Below are 15010 nucleotides of genomic sequence, written 5' to 3' on the forward strand. Positions count from 1 at the left end.
TGGATAGAGGTGATATTTGGCAGAGGGGAGGGAGGTGGTCACCCACTAGAAATCACAGACTTGAGACCAGCACAGTAGGTAGGCTGGAGTATGACTTCTGAGAGCCTCTCAGGCTGTACTCCTGCCATCTTTCTCCTCCCTCCAGACTCTAAAGAGCATCCATCTCTCCTCCTAGAGGAGGAGAGGAGCTGGGTGATGACACGAAGCCACGCAGCTGACCAGGTGATGGCTGGAGCATCTGGGGTCTGGACTCCTTATACCTGCTTTGAGAAGATCCCCAGCCTGCGGACATCCCTTCCTCCCCTCCCAGCCCAGCTGACGAAAGGCCACACTTTTGAGACTGTAGGAAAAGATGCTTCACTGGGAGTGGTAGATTCTTTCTACTGGACAAGGAATCTTACAACTCAGCTGAGGACTGTGGGTCGGGAAGTTCTTCACTCCCCTCCCTCCTGAGACTGGAAGGTGCCGGGTGGCGTTGAGACCTTTGACTCTCTCACAGCTGACTGTGTGTTTAAAGCTAACTTAAGTGGTGACTCTTCTATTATTGTATTGTATTGCCTTGTTTATTTTGGACATTTGTACAGAAGTATGAGCAGTCACGTTCCTTGCAGTTGGGAGGCAGTACAGGTTGGCTTGCTGGTGGACTGGAACTCTCCCCAACCCTCTATCCCAGCTCCCAAGTCCTCATCAGGATTGATACTCACAGCCACACCCACACCCAATGACTTCTGCAGTGTTTACTGTACCCCAGCTGGTTTCCCCCCAAAGAACAACAAATAACATTGAAGCCTGACAGGGAGCTGCTATGAACTGAATTCTCTTTCCCCCAGTTCTTACCCCAATGTGATGGCATTTGCGCATGGGGCTTTGGGAGGTCATTAGGTTTAAATGAGGTCATGAGGATGGGGACCCATGATGGGATTAGTGCCCTTATGGGAAGAAGTGTGTGTGTGTGTGAAGTCACTTCAGTCGTGTCTGACTCTTTGCCGACCCCGTGGACCATAGCCTGCTGGGCTCCTCTGTCTATGGGATTCTCCAGGCAAGAATATTGGAGTGGTTGCAAGGCCCTCCTCCAGGGGATCCTCTCAACCCAGGGATTGAACCTGCATCTCTTATGTCTTCTGCATTGGCAGGTATATTTGTTACCACTAGGGCTACCTAGTGAAGAGAAGAAGAGACACCAGATCGCCCTCTCTCTCTGCCATGTGAACATACAATGAGCCAGCAAGGGAGGCCTCACGGGAACTCAACTCCGCTGGCACCCTGACCTCTGACTTCCAGGCTCCAGGGTGTGAGAAAAGAATGCCCGCTGTATGAGCCTCCCAGTCCATGGATTTGGTCACGGCAGCCTGAGATGGCTAAGAAACAAGTTCACATGTCAGAACCCTTTCCTGCTCCATTCCCAAAGGGGAATCTTGCTCGGAGACAGCCAGTTCCAGGGAGCTGACGGGTGCAGGTAGAGTGTGGACAGACATTGCCTGAGAGGCTCAGGCCCTGAAGGCTGGAGCCTGAAGCTGGGACCTGTCTGGTCAGGCAGGGGTGCTGCTTCTGTCTGCTGCAATTCTTGTGAAAGATGCTGCCAAGAGCAGGGCCAGCCCTGGAGGGGCATGAGGGGGGCCCGGAGGGGCAGACAGTGGTTCTGGGGGTGGCCCGGCTGTCTTAGCCTCTCCTTGGGCTTACCCTCCCTGAGGCACACGCTGCCCTCTGCTTCCCCATCATCCTCTCCTGGTTCCTTTTTAGTATCTTTTCTGCTTTCTAGAGCCTCAGGGCTCTTTCTGGCTTCCAACACAGTTACCAAGCGGTTTTAATTAGAAAAACTGATGGCTGTGAACTGTTACCCAGGTAACTAAGACCCTTAATCCTCTAGAAATGTCCTCAGAAAGCCCTGGAGGGGGAAGTGTAAAGCTCCTTATCTAGGGTCCTTGGTGCGGTGGGCATGGCATTTCTCTGCTGGTCCCTGCTCTGCCCACGGGGATGACGGGCATTCACTCTGACTGTGGAGCAGCAGGCTTCAAAGCTGTATCTCTTTGTCATTACGCAGTGATCATTGGGGGTAGGGAAGGAAAGACTCAGTTGTCTGGCACTGCCTGATTGGCTCTTCTTTCCTTCCAAAGAAGCATCACTGGATAAAAAGGGTGGAACATCCAAGGTCATCGGGTCTAGTCCCCTGTCTCTGGGGTAATCCTCTGGTTCAGAAAACTCAAGAACCAGTACAGCTGCCTCTTTCCTTTCTGACTCAGATGCCTCAAAGGGGACAGCTCCCCGCCCCCTGCCGTCTTGTCCACAGTCTAGCCGCAGGCCTCCTTGGGGGAAGAGGGTGGAGGCCCAACACATACACGTTGCCATACTCCATCTCGGTGATGGTGATGGTCTTGACATGCCAGACCAGCTCCCTTTTGGGGATGAACCGATCCTCCCTGGCGAGGTGGCCCACGCAGAGGGAGGCAATGTCCCCCAAGTAGACACTGTCGAACTCAAATGTGTCTGTGGTCCCCCTGCAGGACACAAAGGTACCATCAGTGAGCGCTGCTCATGCCCATTAAAGGAAGTAAGCATTTATCCAGTGCCAACTGTATCCTAAGTGCTGGTCTGAGGAACAGGGATAGACTGGCAAGCGAGACCTGATGTCAGGTCTCCATTGCTTGAGGGGTGCAGTCTAGTTTTGGAACAAGACAATTGGAACCAGTAAAAAGCCCTTCTGGCTGCCTGTTCCAAGAATCAGTGATTGGTAATAGTGGGTAGTGTTGGAGGAGGGTGAGGCCATGGGCCCTCAGCACTGGGCTGAGGAGGGAGGTGAGATTCAGGGAGCAGAGGGAAGGGGAAGGGAAGCATCTTCTGATGAGGACTTGATTTGGCAAAGTCATGGGGTTGGAGGTGCCATCATCTCTGGAAGGAGGGCTGGCTTGGCTGGAGTTTGAGTTCAGGGAGGGAAGGGGCAATGGAAAAGAAGTGGGGTGGGCTGTCTTTTGGGGGTGGGGCAGCTCAGCCCATCTTCACGCAGAGGGGGGTTGAATAGAGGATGAAGTGAGGTTATAGGAGGAGGAGGCTCTATTTAAGAGATTCTGGAGGCAGCAGGAGATGAAGTGGGCATCTGGGCAGTTCAGAGGCAGCTCTGATGTACAGGAAGACGTGAGATTCTCCAGGGCGTGGCAGGCACCCGGGAGTGCTGAGCGGGGGCACTGTTACATGAGACCTAATTTTGATTTTCCCTATGAACCATCTTAGAGACTCTCTCCTCCTTCCCTACTTCTCACTAGAACTGAATTCCATGCTGTCTTATTTGCATTTTTACGGGTGCCTCTCTCCTTTTTCAAGTAGACTGTTAGCTCCTCATTTGCACGGATGTGGAATAACATCTGTGTGATTCCCAGTCCTGCCACATAGTGGACTTGCTGTAATTAATTAAGTGATTTTTGTTGTAGTTTTGCATTAAGTTTAAAAAAATTGAAATACATTTGACATATACCATTGTGTAAATTTAAGGTGTACAACATGTGAATCTGAAACATTTTTATATTGTACTATGATCGCCATGGTGGCCATAATTAGCACTTCTATCATATTACATAATTATCTTTTTTTTTCCTAGTCATTGGAACAATTAGATTCTAGTCTCTCGGGGGGGCTCTCTTTAAATGACAGTCCTCTCCCTTCCCTTTTCTAAAGCTCCTGTTACATCCCTAGAGCTCAAATGGCGTTGGCACACAGTAGGTACTCAGTAAGTTCTTGCTGGTAGGCCCATTTGTATATTTACGGCCCCAACTAAAACAGTTGGCTCTTGGGGTCCCCCTCTTGCCCACCCCACTTGTCCCCATTCCCCTGTGGGCACCCCCTTTTCCTACTTCCTGAAAGCCCGCTGTCTAGAAGAATTCTCCACAAGAAACTCTTTGGATCGATTCTTTCTGCCCTCCAGGATGAGCCAGACATTCTCCCTGGTTTCGCCTCTGTTGCCGGTTTCTATGACGATCTCGTAGGCTGCGGTGGAGAAGGTGGGAGACGGTCAGCAGAGGGGAAACGGCACCCACCATTAGGGCAGAAGCAAACCCACCTCTCCCTTCAGGTCCTACATCTGGTCTTAGACCACAGCCTTAAGTGCGGGGGCTGGGGCGCAGGTTAAAATCTTTATGATGTAGGCACTGTAAACAGAACCTGCCTCGATTTGGGGGCAAATCACAAGGTGGGGATGACTTTCCCAAGGGATGCTGGGGCCTGGCTCTCAGGGATGGAGGAGTCTCTGAGATGCAAAGTGAAGATCAGGAGCAAAGAGAAGGGAGGAGAGGCAGGGCCCAGCTACAGAAAGGGGAAGGGAAGATCCAGGCAGGAGAGACTCCAGAAGAGCCTGGAACTTTCTCTAGCAAACAGCCTCTGTCTTGTCTCAGCTTTCACTTTGGTGTCAAGCTCAGCATCACAACCTTCCTCCCCTGAAGTTTCCACAAGCAGGTCAGCATTGTTTCATTTGCTAAGCAGGTGTCTAGTGTCAGGACTGGGCTAAACTCTGGGTGACCCTAGCACTCATCTCCGGCCCCAGATGGAAACACCAATGACACCACAGAACAGAATAACCTGCAGCAAAGGGCCCAAGTACCAAGGGGGAGAAGGTGGATCTGGCTCCCGTTACATCTTCAACCTCACCTTCCAGCACTTTCCGCCCCCTGCTTGCTCCGCTTGGTCTCCATTCTACTCCAGGAGCACAAGGCCTGCTCCTGCCTTAGAGCTCTGTCTGCGGCTCATCCCCTTTCTCTCCCCAACTCTACCCACATTGGTCTGGCTCACTCCTTCCACTCCTTCCTGTCCTATTCAGACATCCCCTTCTCAGGGACCACCCTAACCAAATTCCAACCCAATTTCCCCAGAGCTCCAGCCTGCTCTGCTGAGCTCTATCATCTTCTTTTACCTGCTGCTGCTACTGCTAAGTCACTTCATTCATGTCCGACTCTGTGCGACCCCACACATGGCAGCCCACCAGGCTCCTTTGTCCCTGGGATTCTCCAGGCAAGAATACTGGAGTGGGTTGCCATTTCCTTCTCCATCTTCTCTTACCTAGTACCTTCTAAGATGCTAAGCAGTTATTTATCATTTTAATGTTTATTGTATGCCCCCCTCCCACCTGAATGTAAGCTCCATGAGGGCAAGGGTCTTTGCTTTGCTCCTTATAGATCCCAAGTGCCCAGAACGATGCCTGGCACATAGGCACTCAATAAATATTTCTTGAGTGAATGATGAATGATTGGGCTCATCGCAGTAAGCTCCATGAAGAAGGCAGAGTGTGAGCTTGGCCTCGAAGAAGAGTCATGATTGTGATCAACGGAGAAATGAGGGATGCTCTAGGAGGAGGGAAGGGGAAGGAGCATAAGCAAAGATACTGGAGGGTAGGGGAGGGTCTTGAGATCCACGAGATCCATGAGATCCAGCCCCACTCACCATGGACCAGCTGGGATGGAGCTGGCACACAGGAGGACACAATATTTGTCTTCCTGCAGTTAGTGAGTCACTGAGTATTTGGGCTTCCAGATCCAAAGAGATAGTTTGATCTCCGTGTTTTTATCTCAGAAATGTGACAAAGACAATTAGAAAGGATGGCTATGTCCACAGCTCAATGTAATGTCAATCCCAGCCTCTCAGTGACCTGTTGCCTTTGTGGCTTCTCTGAAGTCATACATAGAGTAAATCTGGACACAGATCCCAGAATAGGGGAGGAGATCCACAGTGAGCACAGCCCCAGGAGAAGAATCCGTCTCTGCAGGCCCAACCATTCACAGCACCAAGACATGAAATAGCTGAGCCATGGCTGGGGGCTCAAAGCCAACACAGGGAGGGTAAGGTATTTCTGCAAACCAGACACCTGTGAATTCAAAGTGGATCCTTCATTGTAGAGGAAATGGACTGTCAGCGCCCAGGGAAGAAAGCAGGGAGCACTAGGAACCTACTTCTTCCTACGATCAGCTCAAGGAGGACATGCATGTGGATCATAACCAGCCCTCTCCTCATGGCCCCAAAGACAAGGCAAAGAAGGAAGGTGTGTAAGTGAGCACATTCAGAAGCATTAGAAGCAAATGTGGCCAGATGCATCAATGGTCTTTCAATCAGCCTATTTCCACCTTGGAAAAGTGATTTCATCAATGACTTGATGAAAATGTGGAAGGCATGACTCTCAGCTTTGTTCATAGGTTGCTGGGAGGAAAGGACAGAGGAGGACCAGGGACCTGACAGAGCAGGGCAGGTAGGAGCCCAGCCTAGCAGGGATCCACCAGAGGCTCACCCCAGGGCCAACACCCCCATGGGAGGAGTCCGGCTGGAGAAAGTGGCTCTGTAGCCACCATGCAAGTCATTCACATGAAGGGCCCACTGAGCTAGTGTTACCTAGCTGCAGTAGGAAAAGGTTGGAAAATCCTTTCTTTACATCAGGCTCTGCTATTGATAAGCCTTCATTAAATCTGTTGGACCCAGATGCTGGCCTCTGTATTAAAGAGACACCTCCCTGGTCCTTGATGGCCATCCACCTTAGGGACCAATTACTCTTTCCCTTTACACATGCCCTGAGGAAGGAACCAAAGAGAAAGCTGTTGGTGGAGATAGTGGCTCCCCTACACATTCTGTTTCCAGGAAGGCCTGAGTTGGTGGCTGTTGCCATAGACATCAGTTGCAGAGAGTCTATGACAAAAAATAAACCAGAGAGGGCATCACATCAAACCGCCCAGGGTAGGCTTGTCCCCTGTGGGTTTTCCTGTGATCTGGGCCCATGAGCTGCCACCAGCATCTTGACTGTCTCAGGTTCACGAAGCAACATTTAGGGTGTTTACTTATGCATTGCTCCAATGTTATTTCTTTCATTGGGCATCTGATTCCCCTCCAGCTATGAGAGATCTTCCTTTAGATTTTCCAACATTGTTCCCCCCTCCCTCTGCCCAGGCTGCATCTAAGCAGGGCCCACCGGTGTCCCCACGTACTGGTCTCCTCCAGCTCATCACAGATCTCATTGCTGGTGCAGGCGAAGTCGCGGACCGTCTGCCTGTCGCCCTCACTCTTGGAGAGCCAGCAGTCACATTGGAAGCGGAAGGTCTCATCGCGGGAATTGTCCTTCACGTCAATATGGCTCAGGTGCCAGCCAGGAAATATCCCTGAGAATAGAGACATGGGGGCTGGAGGCTGAATGGGCTCTTCCTCCTCTTTCAGACTTCTGCTCCCTACATCTGCTGGCTGTGTGGCCCTGGACAAGTTCTCTGTCCTCTCTGGGCCTTTGTCTCTGTGTTGATGAAATGAGGGGTTGAGTTAGATGATCTCTGAGATACCTCTAGCCCGGAGGATAGATTGGGTTGGCCAAAAAGTTTGTTTAGGTTTTTCCATAAGATATTATTGGCCAACCCAATAATTCTCTTTGCAAAATCCTTAACTTGGGTTCAGGAACTCTTAGAGGATCTCTGTGTGTCCATAGTATGTGCAGAAGGCTACAAGGAAGGCATGTATATGTTTTACTTTCACATTTTGCCTTCTCATGCCACTTGGGGTTGGAAGGGCAGTCCTAACATCTCCAACAAAAAGCCATTTCAATAATGGTGAGGGAGGATCAGACACTGCCTGAAGCGACATCTCTAGATCTTGCCATTGGTCTCAAGGGTTATAAGCACAGAGACACACAAAGATGGACACAGGCTTCCAGTCACCCAGTCCACAGGGAGCAGATATTAAGGCTCACAGGCAGAGCATTCATACTGGCGGTGCTAGTATGGCTTCATTCCTGGTGTAAAAGGTACTTCATATGTTTTAAAACATAGGTCTTTACTGAAAGTGGAAATCAGCGAGTCCTAGAACAAGTTAAATTTTACAGTGATTCTGTTGAGTTGAAAAATGGTGTTATTTTATCAACAAAGATTTTTTTGCATGCATATTTTAAGTTTTATTTAAATTCAAAATGTAAATAACAAATGGTTAGTAACAAGTGGGGTCTTCTCCGGTAGCTCAGCTGGTAAAGAATCTGCCTGCAATTCAGGAGACCTGGGTTCGATCCTCGGGCTGGGAAGATCCCTTGAGGAGGGCACAGTAACTCTCTCCAGTATTCTTGCCTGGAGAATCCCCATGGACAGAGGAGCCTGGTGGGCTACAGTCCATGGGGTCACATAGAGTTGGACATGACTAAGCAACTAAGTACAGCCCAGCACAGTATTAAGTGGAAATAACAGATGCACTCTGCTCCATATCCTGGGCAGGTTTCACTCCCGAATTCACTTCCAGAGCTCCCGGCATGGCGGTGATAGAGAAAAAGCACTGGGATGATGGGAAGGGTGGATTCTGGGCTGCCTTTAATTTTATCCACAGGCAATTCAGTGCCCCAGAGTGTGGGTGAAGACAACCAGAGAAGGAGGCAGCCCGACCCGGGTTGCCCTGGTGCATGCTAGCAGGTTGCTCTCTTCCCCCTGCACCCCCCTTTCCTCTCTCCTCTGAAGGCATGGCACTGTCTCATACCATCTTCAACTCTCTTTTCAAGTTTGATCCTGCAAAGGAACTCCTTCCATGGTAAATAGCAGACTAACCCCAACCATCGTAAGATAAATAAGCTTCACTCTTAGCTTCATGCTCACTGATTATTTAATTGCCTTGTTTTGGAAATGTTGGATGGGATCAACAGGGATCCTACCACGACTTTCTACACTAAGAACCTATCAAACATGAGAAGAGGCAGCTCTGGGAAGGCTGATGTCATATGACTGGGTTCTACTGGTGAAGACACCTGGGAAATAGACAGACCCACAGTTATAGAATGGCTAGTTGTGTGGCAGTACTACCACCGTAGATCAATAGGGAACCATCTTAATCCCACCACTAGAGAATCCATTTCTTTACAGAATCTCCTCTTTCAGAGTCCTACTTATCTTTTTACACAAAGATAGCAAACATCCCACACTGTCTGACATCTTAACTTTTCACTCACAATCTCTATCAGTACATAAATATCTGCCCATCCCTTTTCATAGTTGAATGGTATTCCATGGTATGCACACACAAGACAATTTCTGCTTTGTCCTAATTGATGGATAATTAGTTGTTACCCAAACTTTTACTTCTACATGCAATGCTATAATTACTATCCTTCTACATGCATCATAGTGATCTTTTGAAATCATAAATCAGATTTTATTTTGTCACTTCTCATGGAAAACTGTTCAATGGCTTCCCATTACTCTCAGAATAACTGCAAACAGCTTACTAACAACTATAAGAACTGACATGACTTGGCCCCTTTCCATTTTGATTTCATCTCATACTACTTGCATTTTCACTTACTATATTTCACTTACACTGCCCTTTTAGTACCTTAATATATGAAATCCAGTCTTGCCATGGAAATGTTGCATATACTTTTCTGTCTGCCTGCAGCAATATACCCCAGGCTCTGAATATCCACAGTGTTTCATCACTGAGGTGTCAGATCAAATGTCCTGTCTTTGGGAAGAACTTTCCAATTTGGGGAGGCTTCCTCATCCCCAATTACTTGCTATCACATTAACGTACACCCATTTCACAGTCTGAAATAATTTCAGTTTTATTTCCTTGTACATTGTCTATACTGCCTGTCTTCTCTAGGTTGTAAGCCCCGTGAGAGCAGAAGTCTTGGCTGATCTCCACCACTATATTCTAGTGCCTAGAGCAATGCTTAGCACATTATTGTTTATTGGATGGACGGGTGCACTATTATTAACTAGGGAAGAACAAGGAAGGACACTGGTGGCAACATTCTATGAGTGGAGGGGAAGAATAATTCAAAGACCCACCAGGGAGCAATAGTCTGTCCTAGTGAAATTATTTTATCCCAAATGTTCCAAGGTTTACTATAAGGAAAAAAGCTTAAAAACTGAATGAGGTGTAAAATAGATAGTAAGAAGTTGCTAAACACACGAGGAGCCCAGCCTGGTGCTCTGTGTGATGACCTGAGGGTAGAAGGGAGCTGGTGTGGAGAGGGTGGGATGGGGCTGGGGAGGGAGGCCAAGGAGGGAAGGGGTATATGTATAATTATGACTGATTTGCACTGTTGTATGGCAGAAACCAACACAAAATTGTAAAGCAATTTTCCACCAATCAAAAAAAAATTTGAATGAACATAGGGCCACAATCTTTCCAGCCCAGAGAAGGCAGACTCCAAATAGGAGGGAGACTGCCTGATTCTTCCCAGATTTCATCATGCTATCTGCTACTGTGATTCCTCAGTGGTCTTCCACATCTGTTGGGGAAAAGGGTCCAATTCTGTGTTTACATATATAGGGCCTTCTTCATCCTGACTCCATCCACCTCATTTCCTGCCTCAGTAAGGAAGACTCCTAAGGCAACTCCTCCATCCCAGTGAGATGGATTTATTCAGCATCACTTTGCTGTATCTTTCATCTTCATTAAGGCTTCAAGCTATTTCCCTGCCCTAAATTCCCACCTACCCTCTGGACAACTTAGGCTTCACTTCCTCCATGAGACCCTCCAAACTCCCCAGTCCCATGGCATTCATCATCTTTTTATTCACTTGCCCATGAACAGTTGCCCAAGATGGCTTGGGAAATAAATGTTTTCTAGTGAGGTCATGAACATGAACTCTTTTATAGTGATTGTGTGTGTGTGTGTGTGTCAGACTTCTCCAGTTTGATTTTAAGGTGTGGAAGTTACATCTTAAACTTCTTGATTACTTCACATGTGTATTGACTTAGTGCTCAATAAACATAGAATTGATAAATTATATTTACTTTCTATAGTGATCTCTCAGTTTTTTTAATTTCAGTGCAAACCCTTAAACTATTGCTTGAATAGATCATTTATTTCTTCAAGTAATTTCTTTAAAAAATAACCTTTGGCAAGATAAAGTCCACGTGGGTAAACAAAATGTCTTTAAAAAGATAAATAGATTGTTTGAAATGAGATATGGAGCTATCACAGAGTCCTAGCTACTAAAGAATACAGAATCTAGCTAGTGTCCCTCCACAAATACTTTCTCATGCACATCATCCAAGATAGGATGCCCAGAGTGACACACCTGGATCTGGGAGATCTGCAGACTCCATTCTCAGCATACCCACCAAACTGAACATATTACAGCATCTCTATGCCTCAGCTTCCTTACTTGAGCAAAGTAACTGGGTTAAAATACATGATTTCTGAGATCCTACACATTTCTATGAATTTATATTATTCAAAAGAAAATATATTCATTAGAGTTTTCATTTCAGAGGAAGAAAGCAAGAGGAAAAAGATGAATTAGAAAATAAACACTCCTGTTATAATTTGTTCAGTATTATAAAAGCTACCTGAGTAACTGGAATTAAGAGGAAGAATTAATCATTTATCTTGATTTTCATCTATGAACTATATTTCATAGTAATCAAATAGCCTGAGGGACAATTTTTTTTTACAGAAGAATTCTAGCTAATAAGTGGATAAGAAATAACAATTAGAAAATCATTTGTAACTCTAATTGATCATCACTGAGAAGCCATTAGATGAAGAGTGATGGGAGTTTACAATGGAGGAATCAAGGAGTCAGCCCTGGATTTACTACTATTAGACGTGAGTGTCAGTAAGTGTGATATGGCTGTGATGTAATAGGAAGTACACAAGTCCCATTTTAAAGTAGCCCTGGTATCACATATAAAGTATTCTTGCCAAATAATATCGGACCTGGATCGAATCAAGTCTTTACAGCTGACTTTCAGATTGTAGGAAATATTGGGAACAAGGAAGCAATGACACCATAAAGAAGCAAGAAGACAGCTCCAGAGTGTGCAAATTTTGTAGAGCATTGGGCCTAGTTCCTTCAGTCAATGGCATGAAAAAATAAAGGGATTAGGTATGGCTCTGTATTAAACATTTAAACTTTCATCTCTGGAGGAGAAAGTTACTATATAAGGAGGAAATTAGGCACAGAATCTTGATCCTCTTGAAGACACAAAAATCTTTCTGTTCTTGCCAATGACACGATCCTGCTTTCAGAGCCAAAGTCTGGTTGGCGAGGAGGAGGTCACTTCTCTGCTTACAAAGGGAAGAAGATAACATCAGTGACTTGGAATTTCTCTAAGTCCAAGAGCGATGAGGAGACCAAAGGTAATCAGATAGTCTTGGGCTATCTAAGGGAGGAATCAAGCTCTTCAAAGAGCCTGGCATCTACACCAAAGTTGTTGTTCAGTTGCTAAGTCCTGTCCTACTCTTTGCGACCCCACGGACTGCAGCACACCAGGCTTCCCTGTCCTTCAATATCTCCTGGAATTTGCTCAAATTCAAATCCATTGAGTCAGTGATGCTATCTAACTATCTCATCCTCTGCTGTCCTTTTCTCCTTTTGCCTTCAATCTTTCCCAGCATCAGGGTCTTTTCCAATAAGTCGACTCTTTGCATCAGGTGGCCAAAGTATTGGACCTTCAGTTTCAGCATGACTCCTTCCAATGAACATTCAGGATTGATTTCCTTTAGGATTGACTGGTTGGATCTCCTTGCAGTCCAAGGGACTCTCAAGAGTCTTCTCCAGCACCACGGTTCGAAAGCATCAATTCTTTGGCACTCAGGCTTCTTTATGGTCCAACTCTCACATCTATACATAACTATTGGAAAAACCATAGCTTTGACCATACAGATCTTTGTTGGCAAAGTGATGTCTCTGCTTTTCAATACATTGTCTAGTTTTGTCATAGCTTTCCTTCCAAGGAGCAAATATCTTTTAATTTCATGGCTGCAGTCACTGTCTGCAATGATTTTGGAGCTCAAGAAAATAAAATCTGTCACTGTTTCCACTTTTCCCCCCTCTTGACCCTCAAATAGAATTTGCCATGAAGTGATGGGACTGGATGTCATGATCTTAGTTTTTTTAATGTTGAGCTTTAAGCCAGCTTTTTCATTCTCCTCTTTCACTCTCATCAAGAGGCTCTTTAGTTCCTCTCCACTTTCTGCCACTAGAGTGGTATCATCTGCAGATATGAGGTTGCTGATGTTTCTCCCAGCAATCTTGATTCTAGCTTGTGATAAATCCAGGCTGGCATTGCATGATGTAATCTGCATATAGGGCTTCCGCAGTAGCTCAGCAGGGAAAGACTCTACCTGCAATGCAGGAGACACAGGAGACATGGGTTTGATCCCTGGGTTGGGAAGATCCCCTGAAGGAGGGCCAGCAACCCACTCCAGTATTCTTGCCTGAAGAATCCCACGGACAGAGGAGCCTGGCAGGTTACAGTCCAGGGTCACAAAGAGTCAGACATGGCTGAAGTAACTTAGTATGCATGCACAGTCTTCATACAAATTAAATAAGCAGCATGAGAATATACAGCCTTGTCATAATCCTTCCTGAATTTTGAACCAGTCCATTGTTCTATGTCCGGTTCTAACTGTTGCTTCTTGACCTGGATACAGGCATCTCAGGAGACAAGTAAGGTGTTTTACAGTATTCCCATCAGAATTTTCCACAGTTTGTTGTGATCTACACAGTCAAAGGGTTTAGCATAATCAATGAAGCAGATGTAAATGTTTTTCTGGAATTACCTTGCTTTCTCTATGATCCAGCAAATGTTGGCAATTTGATCTCTGGTCCCTCTGCCTTTTTTAAACTCAGTTTGTACATCTGGAAGGTCTCAGTACATACGGCTGAAGGCTAGCTTGTAGGATATTGAATGTAATCTTGCTAGCATGTGAAATGAGTGTAATTGTGCAGTAGTTTGAACATTCTTTGGCATTGCCCTTCTTTGGGATTGGAATGAAAACTGACCTTTTCTAGTTCTGTGGCCACTGCTGAGTTTTCCAAATTTGCTGACATATCAAGTGCAACACTTTAACAGTGTCATCTTTTAGCATCTGAAATAGATCTGCTGGAATTTCATCATCTCCACTAGCTTTGTTCATAGTAATGCTTTTGAAGGCCCACTTGACTTCACACTCCAGCATGTCTGACTCTAGATTATTGACGACACCATCATGGTTATCCAGGTCATTAAGATTTTTTTGTATTGTTCTTCTGTGTATTCTTACCAGTTCTTCTTAATCTCTTCTCTTTCTGTTAGGTCCTTACTGTTTCTGTCCTTTATTGTGCCCATCCTTGCCTGAAATGTTCCCTTGATATCTCCAATTTTATTGAAAAGAAGGCTTTCTTATCTCTCCTTGCTGTTTTCTGGAACTCTGCATTCAGTTGGGTATATCTTTCCCTTTCTCCCTTACCTTTCACTTCTCTTCTTTTCTCAGCTATTTGTAAAGCCTCTTCAGACAACCACTTTGCCTTCTTGTATTTCTTTTTCTAGAGGATGGTTTTGGTCACCACCCCCTTTACAGTGTTATAAATCTCTACCCATAGTTCTTCAGGCACTCTGTATACCAGATCTAATCCCTTGAATCTATTTGTCACCTCCACCAGATCTAATCCCTTGAATCTATTTGTCACCTCCACTATATAATCATAGGGATTTGATTTAAGTCAAACATGAATGGTCTAGTGTTTTTTCCTACTTTTTTCAATTTAAGTCTGAATTTTGCAGTGAGGAGCTCATGATTTGAGTCACAGTCAGGTCCAGGTCTTGTTTTTGCTGAATATATAGAGCTTCTCTGTCTTCAGCTGCAAAGAATATAATCAATTTGATTTCAATATTGATGATCTGGTGATGTCCATGTGTAGAGTCATCTCTTGTGTTGTTGGGAGAGGGTGTTTGCTATGACCAGTGTGTTCTGTTGACAAAACTCTGTTAGTCTTTGTCCTGCTTCGTTTTGTACTTCAAGGCCAAACTAAACCAAAGTAGTAGCAAGAAACGATGGGTGGATAGTTTATAGCTGTCCAAGGTGCTGAAATGCCCCCCTTTCCTTTCAGGGTTTTGACATGGATGAGATACATTTGAGTGTAGAGTTTTTGCAGAGAAGGAAAATGAAAGTAAAAAACTTAGAAAGTCTAGATATATGCAGAGTGCCAAGAAGTGGGAGAACCATTATTAGAGGACCTAGTGATGACCCTGAAATTCATGACCAGGACCCACTTTTTGAAAGTATTAAGACACAAGGAAAAACTTTGATCCAG

At 45.8% G+C, this 15010-nt stretch overlaps 1 protein-coding gene and 1 long non-coding RNA gene across 3 annotated transcripts in view; one reads left to right on the top strand and one right to left on the bottom strand.

The window, feature by feature from the left end:
• Positions 1–15010, bottom strand: part of LOXHD1 (lipoxygenase homology PLAT domains 1) — a 191928-nt gene that overhangs the window by 4171 nt on the left and 172747 nt on the right. For both annotated transcript variants that reach the window (XM_081561528.1, XM_081561527.1), the window contains 3 exons: positions 6948–7118; positions 3843–3975; positions 2337–2495 (listed from right to left, as the gene is read on the bottom strand). In XM_081561528.1, coding sequence (XP_081417654.1) covers positions 2337–2495; positions 3843–3975; positions 6948–7118 — 463 coding nt within the window. The remainder of the gene's footprint in view (positions 1–2336; positions 2496–3842; positions 3976–6947; positions 7119–15010) is intronic.
• LOC145534190 (uncharacterized) lies at positions 3890–8563 on the top strand. The gene is made up of 4 exons (XR_014074326.1): positions 3890–3989; positions 5874–6016; positions 6168–6220; positions 6910–8563. It is a non-coding gene; the product is annotated as an uncharacterized LOC145534190 (long non-coding RNA).

This window comes from Giraffa tippelskirchi, chromosome 14 (genome assembly GCF_054371585.1).
Source record: "Giraffa tippelskirchi isolate mGirTip1 chromosome 14, T2T-mGirTip1v1.2.pri, whole genome shotgun sequence".
In the NCBI taxonomy this organism is placed as follows: domain Eukaryota; kingdom Metazoa; phylum Chordata; class Mammalia; order Artiodactyla; family Giraffidae; genus Giraffa; species Giraffa tippelskirchi.